This window comes from Podarcis muralis, chromosome 9 (assembly GCF_964188315.1).
Source record: "Podarcis muralis chromosome 9, rPodMur119.hap1.1, whole genome shotgun sequence".
NCBI lineage: Eukaryota > Metazoa > Chordata > Lepidosauria > Squamata > Lacertidae > Podarcis > Podarcis muralis.
The window spans coordinates 47,813,805-47,825,843 of NC_135663.1; the positions used below are offsets into that span (position 1 = coordinate 47,813,805).

The 12,039-nt window shown below is 40.0% G+C and overlaps 1 protein-coding gene across 9 annotated transcripts in view; it reads left to right on the top strand.

Moving 5' to 3' along the window:
* Positions 1 to 12,039, top strand: part of WDR17 (WD repeat domain 17) — a 57,653-nt gene that overhangs the window by 29,580 nt on the left and 16,034 nt on the right. For all 9 annotated transcript variants that reach the window (XM_028745076.2, XM_028745075.2, XM_028745074.2 and 6 more), the window contains exons 10-19: positions 603 to 685; positions 1,581 to 1,667; positions 2,483 to 2,647; positions 4,261 to 4,463; positions 4,565 to 4,714; positions 5,716 to 5,846; positions 7,164 to 7,289; positions 8,384 to 8,539; positions 10,091 to 10,155; positions 10,810 to 10,942. In XM_028745076.2, the coding sequence (XP_028600909.2) occupies positions 603 to 685; positions 1,581 to 1,667; positions 2,483 to 2,647; positions 4,261 to 4,463; positions 4,565 to 4,714; positions 5,716 to 5,846; positions 7,164 to 7,289; positions 8,384 to 8,539; positions 10,091 to 10,155; positions 10,810 to 10,942 (1,299 nt within the window). The remainder of the gene's footprint in view (positions 1 to 602; positions 686 to 1,580; positions 1,668 to 2,482; positions 2,648 to 4,260; positions 4,464 to 4,564; positions 4,715 to 5,715; positions 5,847 to 7,163; positions 7,290 to 8,383; positions 8,540 to 10,090; positions 10,156 to 10,809; positions 10,943 to 12,039) is intronic.

Genomic DNA, 12,039 nt, shown 5'->3' on the forward strand with positions numbered 1-12,039 from the left:
CAACTTCCCATCTCCCAAGACCTTTAAAACTCCTTCCTGGCTATTGTTTGCATAATGAAAACATGTGTTAATTGCATCCACACAATTCAAGTTGCATCTAGTTTTCTCATTGTCTGGAATTCAGAAAAGCACTAGTATTATGATTGTGCATCTAAATGTTTACTCTTGAGTTACTATTTTAAAAGGTGGCATTTTAGAGTTTGCAAACTGTTGTTTAAAATCTTTGAAGTTCAAAAGATACTTTTAACATGCTGTTGGGGAACTGATTAAGGTTGCATCTATTCATCTTTATTTGGCTATAACGCTCCAGTCTTCGCCTCAGTTTTGTGCTACTTAAGACAGAAATTACTAGAATCCATTAGCTTTCTGTTTCATCCTCTTTATTATCATGAAGCACGCAAAAATATTACCCAAAAGAGGCCACACCTTGTCATTACAAAATGCCTCATGGGAGCGGGGCTTAGGTTTGCTTAAAGGCTGGTAGAAAATATTGATTACTCCTACTTGGAAAAGCGGGGGTGGGGAGTCATAAGAAAAGTATATAAATAAGAAAAAAAGGGGTGAATTATTTCTTATTGATAGGCATTTTGCATTTTTTGAAGCATGGAAAGAGTGGAATCTTCTGCATTGCATGGAGTCATAAAGATTCCAAAAGGATAGCAACCTGCAGTGGAGATGGATTCTGGTGAGTGCGATTTTGAAGACAACTCTATGAAAATTTATGTGACAAATAGCAAAGCATTATTTGATTTGACTACTACCTGGCAAATGTGAACTTGATCCTATCTACTGATATGGAGGTGCATGCTCCAGAAATCTTGTAGTGTGATTTCAGTCAGTTGTCACTATTTTTAAACAAAAATGCTGATTATTTCCAATCTTAGCACTGTAGTTTGCCAGTGCTAAGTTTGCTTTGATTGCAGCTATAAGATCAGCCTTTGAATGTGGTTCAGAAGGTAGCAGACAGAGGCTTCTCTCCAATCTTAGTGCTGTGGAATCAAACCATTGTGGCAGCAGCAGAGGCTTAACTCTGATCTTGTCACTTAGTCCTTAGATGGGACATATCATATCTCTGTGGATGATGTCATATGTTGTAAGGCGACTGACAGGAGGGCTTTGCTTGCCCAACATGGCCTTGCAGGCCAAAATTCAGAGGCCTTACAGCCTAATTAGGCCTGTAGGCTGTAAGTTCTCCACTGATATACATTGTGACGGTATTCATTGATTTGATTTTCTGGCAAAATGTAAATGGATAGCAGGTATTGTTATAAAGTTGCATGTCCCAACAGAGGACAAATATGTGATTTTTAAAAAATGTGGTTATAATGTGGAACTTTTTATAAATTCATAGTTCCCTGATGAACAGCCATACAGACCTAAAGCATGTTGGATCACTCTGGAGGATTATTAAATTTATAAAATTTTAACTCAGCTTTTGGGCTAGCCCCATTTGTTCTGTGTAGTTGCTGCTGTGACTCCCTTTCTGTGCTTCCATTTTCCCCCAAAGTGCCATGACAAACAAATAAAACCATGTAAATACAAAATTATAAATCTCTTATTTCCATATTCAATTCATTCAGTATTATTCGGACCATTGATGGCAAAATTCTCCACAAGTACAAACATCCAGCTTCAGTTTTTGGCTGTGACTGGAGTCAGAACAACAAGTAAGTACTTTCATATAATTAACTTCATAGTCTTAAAGACTCAGAGAATTATAAATGTTAGAATAAGCTTGTTCCAGAATTAATGTAGCTAGAATAATGTAATGGTTTTAGTGTGATGTAGGGTCAAGTAAAAGGCAATATGGTCTGATCAGGTCGGCCTAGAGCTGAGAATTTATATCCTTGGAAGACTTGGCAGTGTCAAATTCCAGTTTGATTTCTGCCAGTTATTGTACTGTGCATGTGCTGTAAAGTAGTCATGCTGTCACTCACTTTTTATGGGGCATCTACAAAAAACCAATAGCAACAATCTCCTCTCACGTTTTCCCTGTCCAGCTGTTTTGTGTCCTATCCCATGCACCCGAGTTCCAAAAAAAAGACTTTTTAAAAAGTTAGTAAAATTGTTGCACATTTTCCTTGGGTATTGATGGTCTATTGTGATGCTATTCTGACCAGCTACGACATCCCTACAGGCTGTAGCTGTTCCCTTGACTAGTCCACATATTTCCTTCTCTGGTCTGTGTCTTCTCTCTAGGAATCAGGTCCATCACTTCAACCTTCCCTTCCCAAATTGTGTTGTCTTTATATCCACTCCCAGTCCTGGCTGCAGTAAGGGGGCGGCACTTGATTTCTCTGGTTTTGTTGTTGTTGTTTAAAGAGATGCAACTAATTTGAAAACAGGATGACTGCTACCGTTAGATGTTTAAAATGAAAATGTAATAATGCAGGGCAAGTTTTCAAAACGTCTTGTTACCTTTATGTGTGAACAGTGAAATTCTTGTGCCTTCTGTAGCTGATGACTCTACTCCCTTTTGCAGAGATATGATAGCCACTGGATGTGAAGATAAAAATGTCCGTGTCTATTACCTAGCAACTAGCTCTGATCAGCCACTGAAAGTATTCAGTGGGCATACTGCCAAAGTGTTTCATGTAAGATGGTCTCCTTTGAGGGAAGGGATCCTCTGCAGCGGTTCTGATGATGGGTGAGCATATTTGGCTGAAATTGCAGTGGTGGGATTAGCAATGCAAAAAAATGGTTTTTGTCCATAACACAACTTTTCCCACTTGCACTCAAGCTGCCATCCTGCCTGTTTCATTGACCTTAGCTTACCGGTGTACCAAAGTACAGAATGCACTCCACAATGCTGGGAGAGGGCACTCGAGAGCAACCGTGTCAAGACCCTGAGACCTCTCTGGGCCACAGCATGACAAGGGTAGCCTGCTGTATCTACTGGAAACTCCCCCAGGGCATTCAGTAATCCATTGGATTCCGTTAGCTTCCAAGCACAGATCTTCTTAATCTGCCCACCAGCCTGCAGGGTAGGATTAGAGCTGTAAATCCAAACTTCACAAGGAAATGATCTGACCCTTACAAGAGGGTGACAGCCATCACCACTCATCTCCAGACCCCAGCTCCCTCCATCTGGAGCAGAAACCCAATTGAGGCTGTGGCCTGCCATTTGTGTCGGACAACTTGAGACATCCCCATGGTCATCATGGAAACCCATGGAATCTCGAGTTTGAATGCTAGGGGCAGCCTCAGCATGGATATTCAATGGATAACAAATTCCTCCTTCTGGACTCTGTCATGGCTGCAAAAAAGTTGGGGTGTACCTCTTAACTGTATGAAAATACAGGCTGAGGGAAAGCTGAGCATCACTGAGGTCATTGCAGTAATTAGGCAGCAGTCTAGATTTTCTGTGAGCAACTAGAAGAAAAGTAGAGAAATCAAAGTGGCAAACTACACTTGCTGGTTAAAATATATATCACTTTTTAAATGCATCACGTGTTGCCCATAGTGCAGTCTGCATGAACAGTATTATAGTGGTGGCTTCTGATTGGTTGTGTTATGCATCATTTGCTATAACAGTTCTGTAACTTAGTTCATCAGCCAAATTAGGCCTCTCCAGCAGTGCAATTATTTGTGTTTTCTAAAGTAAACAGTGCCCCTATCCTCACTGGTTTGGTTTCCTTTAAAATTGTTTAGTGTTCTGAACATAATCACCATCCCAAGGCAGGCTACAGAAGTCTTTGGCTCCAATTCCATACACACTTTATAGTGTTTGACTCCTGTTAACATAAGAGGGACTTATTTTTGAGTTGATGTGCATAAGCTTGTAGTGTACAAATGCTGGTACCCTGGTCAAAAAAAAAAAAAAAGTAAAAACAGAAGAGAAAAAGGTAAAGACCTGAAGATGATGGGGAAGCTGAAAAAGGAAATACTGTGTTATGGAAAGCTTCACATGCAGTTGTAACAATGTTACATATGTGTGTGAATGGCAGCAAGAGTAAAACATGACAGTCTGTTGCAATTCTCATTCCACTGATGGACATGGAGTAAATAAACTTCCTTCCCAGTAAATCAGGAATTGTTCACTGTGGAGAATCACTGCATTAGGACAACTCTCTTTCACACAGGTCTCTTAAATTTTATATATGCCATTAGTAAGGGAAAGTAAGTGTGAATGACTGTTATGGTGTTAGCAATTCTTGTAGATGTTCTTCTGGTGTTATCTTGATTTTTTTTTTTAAAAAAGAGTTTTGTCTAGAGATGGTCAAGCGCTGCAATGAAACTATTTCACTTCTTTCTTAACAGCACCGTTCGAATATGGGATTATACACAAGATGCTTGTATAAATGTTCTTAGTGGACATACAGCACCAGTACGGGGATTGCTGTGGAATACAGAAATACCTTACTTACTGATATCGGGCAGCTGGGATTATACAATCAAAGTGTGGGATACAAGAGAGGGAACCTGTCTGGACACAGTGTATGATCACGGTGCAGATGTCTATGGTAATATATTTTTATGTTTGACAATACATTTTCAGTAGTTTTTGTATGCTAAAAAATTGTTGTTCAGTATTTTAAAACAAATTTGTTACAATGTATTTTAGGATTAACATGCCATCCTAGTCGTCCCTTCACTATGGCCTCTTGTTCACGAGATTCTACTGTGAGGCTTTGGTCTTTAACACCTCTGATAAATCCTCTCCAGATAAATATATTGGCAGACAGATCATGGGATGAGATTATCGGAAACACTGGTGAGTAAATATACAGATATATGTGAGCTATAGATAGATGGATGGATGGATGGATGGATGGATGGATGGATAGATAGATAGATAGATAGATAGATAGATAGATAGATAGATAGATGATAGATAGATGCATGCTGACTAGGGATATACAAAGCCAGCCCTTTATTTCCACATTTTCCACTCATCCTCTCGCATGCTCACGGAAGGTTTTGTGGAGAGTCTTGGATATTCTTGCTTTTCAAGTCAATTTTTGTACATACAGGAGTCTTATGTACCTACTCACCCCCAGCTGAAATAGCAGTAATGGCAATTTATGTGCTTTACACCACCGATTTGTTTCATGTACTTCCCATGTGCAAGTATACTGTTTCTGTATTGGTCACAATTCTGGATGCAGCATGATTTATATGCCTTTTCTTCATGTACAAAAGCATAAAACAATTTGAGAAGTTGGATCTGCAAGTGCAACTACATGGACCATCCTGGAGACTGACAGCTACAGGCTCAAAATTACCGATTTGCTTGCTTACGTTCGTGCACATTAAACTTTACCCGTATATAGTTCTAGTTGTGTGTAGTTTCACATGACTGTGCATTGAGGTGTGCATCTCACTGAGCATCGTTTACTGACAGGCATCCCACATTAAGGGACGAATGCTAATGTGCATTCAGCTTGTTATTTTCTTCCTTTCCACCTGGCTTATGGGAGCATTTGTCCAATGGATATGCCAGTTAGTTTCTCATCACGTTGGAAGGTAAATAAGAGATATGGAGCATTCAGGACCATTGCCCACACCAGCAGAACACCATATGCAGTAGTAATCACACTTGCTGGGTTTACTGTGGAATCCCTAGCTGCAATTTGCAGGGTGCCAGAGGCCAACAACTAGAGGAATTTTGACATGCAAACGTCCGCCCCTGAGTGGACTTTGGAGTATAGCCATATATCCTCCTCATTGTCTTCTCTGTTTCTAACAAGGTGTGTAAATATTTGTTTTTAATAGATCGTGCTGTTGAAGTAGGTGCTTCTCCCTTGCTATGTGGCAAAGTATCTAGGGATATTAAACAAGAAGTTGACAAAGTGGCTGGTAATCCCCGAGGGAGAAAACTGAGATGGTTTTCCGAATGTTTATCAGTAAGTATTAAGTAGTGAAAAATTGTGTGCATGTAAGATGTAGCTATAGGGACGCGAGTGGCGCTGTGGGTAAAACCTCAGTGCCTAGGACTTGCCGATCGCATGGTTGGCGGTTCGAATCCCCGCGGCGGGGTGAGCTCCCGTCTTTCGGTCCCAGATCCTGCCCACCTAGCAGTTCGAAAGCACCCCTAAGTGCAAGTAGATAAATAGGTACCGCTTTATAGCGAGAAGGTAAATGGCGTTTCCGTGTGCTGCGCTGGTGCTGGCTCGCTGGAGCAGCTTCATCACGTTGGCCACGTGACCCGGAAGTGTCTCCGGACAGCGCTGGCCCCCGGCCTCTTAAGTGAGATGGGTGCACAACCCTAGAGTCGGACACGACTGGCCCGTATGGGCAGGGGTACCTTTACCTTTACCTTTAAGATGTAGCTATAGAACTTTAGTCTCAATGGGTTAGATGCAAGGCTGCACTGTAAGTATAATAAACCTTTCACAAAATGGTATGTTTACTGTATTATATATTACCAAATGCATTTTTCACACGTATCATTTGTTACAAAAAATAATAAACTTGATTTGTCATTTGGCACACGGATCTCATGTCTATTTAGGTGCACAATATAGCATAAATTATGACTACCCATGGGAGTTCTAACACAGTGTTCTTAGCAGGGTTGGGTTGAACAGGGTATGTAAGATTAATAAATCTTATCACCATCAGTGTTTATTCTTATATATAGTATTTCTAAGATGGAAAGTACTTCAAAAATCTTCTACTCCCCTTAAAATTACCCAGTGTTCCCATTGTACAGATTGGAAACTACCAAGGCAACTGTGTGTTCATGGCTAGGTAGGGCTTGGCCAAGTAGAGACAGAATCCCACACTGAAGCAAGATTGGTTGGAGGAAACTAGCTCACTGAGGCTACTGCAGCTGCTTGCACAATTTCCTTTAATATAAGAGAAAACTGAGAGCCCCTGAGTTCAGCTGCCATATGCTTTTCCTCTCCTACTATAACGGAAGTAATTCTGTGGATCCATTGTCATGAAATGACTAATGGTCTTAAGTTTATACAATTATGCTGTGCTGTAAGTTAGTATGTGGTGTGTATTATACCAATTTAGTACATTTAAGAGATCTAACAATGAAAGAACACCTGTGTGGTAACACCTCGCTTTTACCTGGATTCAATATTGGCTTGTTTAATTTTGAATTGACCTGTTTTTACTTTTGCAATGACTGGCAAACATAATCACTTTCATTGCAGGTTTAATTCTGATATGGTTTAAACAAGACTGTGTTCCATTTTTTATTGTTCCAGCCCCCAGGAGGCAGTAAAAACTTATGGGATCTTGTTGCTGTAATAAAAGGCCAAGATGATAGCTTGCTTCCACAGAATTATTGCAAAGGAATAATGCACATGAAACATCTGGTTAGATTTAGAATGGTAAGTTAAATATGCAGGTTGATGCAATAGCTTTAGCTTCCTTTATTACAAAAGAAATATGCTTTTGCTTATTTCATTTTGCTTCACAAGGCAAAATGATATTGTGGAAAAAGAAAATACATTCATTTCTTACCGTCTATGGAATATGCACTTAAGAATAACCCCCTTGGGAGGAAAAGTTGCCTACATTGTCGTATGAGGCACTTAATTTTCTCCTAACACTTGTGTTTCCTTGAGCCAGAGGATTGCTTTAGCCCAAAGAGGTGCAGACTTGCCTGCTCATTTCGTTTGTTTAGTCTATATTCCTTCTCATAAGAATGAGTAGTTATAAATGGCATGTGAACCCTCAGTTCTATCAAATTTACAACCAGATTTCAGAATATAACAACTCAATTTCCTTGTCTGTTCTTCTCATTTGGTTGTAAAGAATATGTACATAAAGGTGTGGTTTTTTACCAATAGGAATTTCATAAAGGAATTTATTCTGACAGTTTCCATTGAGAAATTGTTATGGGTTTAACCAATGCGAGATTAAGTGCAATAAAATATTTTACAACAACGGATACTCTTTAACACAGAAGTCACTGACCTTGTTTGGGGAAAGAGGTTGCCCACTTTGACCAGGCACATCCTCCTACCCTTTCTGCCTTACAGGTCACCACCACCACCAACAACAAACTTTATTATGGTCCAAAGACCCAACAAATCGTTACAAAGCAATACACAATTCATACAGCCTACCTCCAGGTTAAACAAGCATTTTGTTCAGAATATAGGGATCATTGGTTCTTGCAACCACCGATAAAAACTTTGCCACTGCTAATGTTCTAGCATTTGTCCGGTCTTCCAAAAGGAACCTGACATAGTGAGCCTCTGATTTTCCCGGGAAAGGTACCAGCAAGGGTTACTATCAGTTACAGGTCACCAGAGCTGAAATATCTGTGCTGGGGAGATAAGGTGCAGCAGCATTTCTGCTCTGCTTTAACATCTCTGGAGATTGAGGCTGTACGTTTGGGCAATTTGTCAAGGCTTAACTCATGTTACAGGAGAAAACTTGATGGGATGTTGTTGTTTTTTTCATTTTCATCTTTCAGTCCAAAGCCCAAGAACTTACTACTGTGAAGATGTCTAAGTTTGGAGGAGGAATTGGTGCACCTAGCAAGGAAGAAAGGCTAAAAGAAGCAGCAGAGATACATCTAAGACTTGGGCAAATTCAGAGATACTGTGAACTTATGGTGGAACTTGGACAGGTAAACACTACATTATGATATGATAAAAGAGCTCAGTGTGCACTTGAGAGGGGAGGGGAGGTGACATTTTCTCCCACTTCCCTGAGTTTCAGACCAGATGTGAGAATCACTCTGGAGCATATATATCAGGCATAGGAAGACTTGGCCCTCCAGATGTTTTGGGACTACAACTCTCATCATCCCTAGCTAACAGGACCAGTGGTCAGGGATGATGGGAATTGTACTCTCAAAACATCCGGAGGGCCGAGAGAGCCAGTGTGGTGTAGTGGTTAAGAGAGGTGGACTCATAATCTGGTGAACCGGGTTTGTGTCCCCTCTCCTCCACATGCAGCTGCTGGGTGACCTTGGGCTAGTCACACTTCTCTGAAGTCTCTCAGCCCCACTCACCTCACAGAGTGTTTGTTGTGGGAGAGGAAGGGAAAGGAGAATGTTAGCCGCTTTGAGACTCCTGAAGGGGAGTGATAAAGCAGGATATCAAATCCAAACTCCTCCTCCTCCTCCTCTTCTTCTTCTTCTTCTTCTTCTTCTTCTTCTATGCCTGATATATACCAACTCATTGGTTTATATATTTAATGACAGATGTGGACAAATGAAAGCGCCCTGTGCGCTAGACATGCATGACAAAGGTTCAAATGCCTTCTGAAAGGTTGGGTTTTGTTCTGAGTTAACGTTGCTGTAGTTACTACTGTGTATTTAAAATACTACATTCGTGTATTTAAGAAGCATTTTTTGTAGCTAGTATTGTTATTATTTGTACCTCATAATAACTATAACAATGCTATTGCCATAGGACTAATGTTGCTGGATTTTATTTTCATTTTGTCAACCTTGCTGAAACTTAATAAACTGGCACGTGTGTGTTTGTGTGTGTGTGTGTGTGAGAGAGAGAGAGAGAGAGAGCGCGCACACACATACACCTCATTCCCACAACTAAGCATATTGTAAAGTACTATAATTGCTTACATTAAATAAGGTCTATCACATTCATATTTAGTATGCTGTTGATGTCTTCCATATAAAAATAACATATTACAAGACAAATGCAGGATACCCAACCCACCCTATGGGGGTAAAGGTCTTGGGAAGGGGCTGCATGTGAGAATTGGTGGACAGCCAGGAAGGATTAAGAATCCTTTCCTATTTATTATTATCTCCTGCAAATGTCCTCCCTTCTCTCTCCTGCATCACTGTTAACCAGAAAATGTATTTTGAGAAAGCTGTGTATAAAAAACTTACAGTACTTTCACCCTTTATTATCTCTGTAAAAAGTTACTTCAAAACGACTGTATTTTAAAACATGACTCTGTGAAGTAAACATACAATTCTTCAGTGATTCTATTGTGAAGGGTAACAAATGACGTACTAGCTTCTTAAGTGACCTCATTTTTTTCAGATAGTGCTCATTTTTAAATAGAAATAGAAAGGGCTAATTTGTTAATGATGTCTGTATAAAGGGAAGAGAATTTGAAATGGAAACTGTTTTTCAAAAACTGTTGAATAATGCATGTTTCTTGTGTTGAGATGGAAATAATGACATATTCTGTGTTTTAGTGGGACAAAGCTCTCTCAGTTGCACCAGGGGTATCTATGAAATACTGGAAGAAATTAATGCAAAGGTAAGATGGGAATTCTAATTTAAGTCACCCTTTTGCATTATGAGGCATAGGCCTGAATCCAACACAGAGTTTGGCATGCTTAAATCCACTGATTCTTGTAGGCTTAAGGAAACTTAATTCTGTGTTGGATTCAGGAGTGACTATAGCATCACTTGCTGCCTCCCTTGCCTCCCTTCAGAAATCCCCCCCCCCCCCGTTCTTCTGGCATCTTTAACCACAATTAAGTTGATTACCAGTGCTTTTCAACTTTGTTATAAACCTGGTGTTAGGGCTGAGCAATCAAATAAGTGGCCATATTTACAGAAATGATTCATAGTGGTAGAAATGAACCTATCTCTTCAAGAGAGCTCTTCAAACTCATGTCCTGCTTGCCATAGACATCTGTTTTTATTTGCAAACCCTGGTTAGGAAGGAATCTGCAACAGTCATGTAAAAGTTGTATCTGGTGGTGCATTTTTCAATTAGTTATTTGAAACTATCCGTACAAGTGCTTGAGAGTGTATGTTTTTGGAAGCAGTGCTTTTGGGAAGTATTTTGAGTATCTCAGAAGGATATATATAAATCTTGATGCCTCATTGATGTTCTTTGAATGGATCTGATACTAAACATAACTTAAATGAACTTAATAACGGCAGTGCTTTCAATTTTGATTAGGAGAGCTGACCAGTTAATTCAGGAAGAAAATGATGATGTTATTCCATACTGCATTGCAACTGGTGATGTGAGGAAACTTGTCACATTTTTTACTTCAAGAGGCCAGCTTAAAGAAGCTCTGCTTGTTGCACAGGTACCACTGTTGTTGTTGTTTAGTCGTTTAGTCGTGTCCGACTCTTCATGACCCCATGGACCAGAGCATGCCAGGCACTCCTATCTTCCACTGCCTCCCGCAGTTTGGTCAGACTCATGTTTGTAGTTTCGAGAACACTGTCCAACCATCTCGTCCTCTGTCGTCCCCTTCTCCTTGTGCCCTCCATCTTTCCCAACATCAGGGTCTTTTCCAGGGAGTCTTCTCTTCTCACGAGGTGGCCAAAGTATTGGAGCCTCAGCTTCAGGATCTGTCCTTCCAGTGAGCACTCAGGGCTGATTTCCTTAAGAAAGGATACGTCTGATCTTCTTGCAGTCCATGGGGCTCTCAAGAGTCTCCTCCAGCACCATAATTCAAAAGCATCACTGTACCACTGTACACAGTACCACTGTACACGATAGTAAATAACTCTTTTAAGATGTAATATAACTTTTGGTATCCACTGATACCTGCTGTGTCATTATCTAAATCAACAAGAAAAACAAACTGAGTAGAAGAATTATGTTAGAACCACGAAATTATTAAATAAAATTAAGGGATAGTAAAGTTCTAGATTTTCCTGCTTCTGCAAAGAATAAGAATTTCCATCCCATTCCACAATTTACTTATATGCTGGTGACATTAAAGCTGGTGTTTATGATGCCTGCAATTCTGAGTTTTAAAAGCCTAGTAATGATAGACCTGTTTAGCCTACACTATTGTCAGAATCCTATACCTGTGGATTGGTACCAGTGCCGGGTATTTTGTGCAATGGTGGCACTAATAGAGCTAGGGAACAGTTTCAGTGTATTGTAATAAAAATCAAACAAACAGACCTATATTAGCTACGAAACAAAGCTTGGCAGCTTTTGCTAAGAATATCATTCTGTTGTGGATAATAGAAGCTTATACATCCTAGTCAAAGTACTTGGAATTTTACTCTCCCACATTTACAACAGAACAGGATAGCTCCCTGACTTGTAATAAATATTCTACCATCAGTTTGAGATGTACCAATATGGTTGTTCCAGATGGCAGCTGGGCTGTTTTCTCCTACTGTGATATGAGTGTTCACATTTGACTGTTAACCCCTTTTTGCA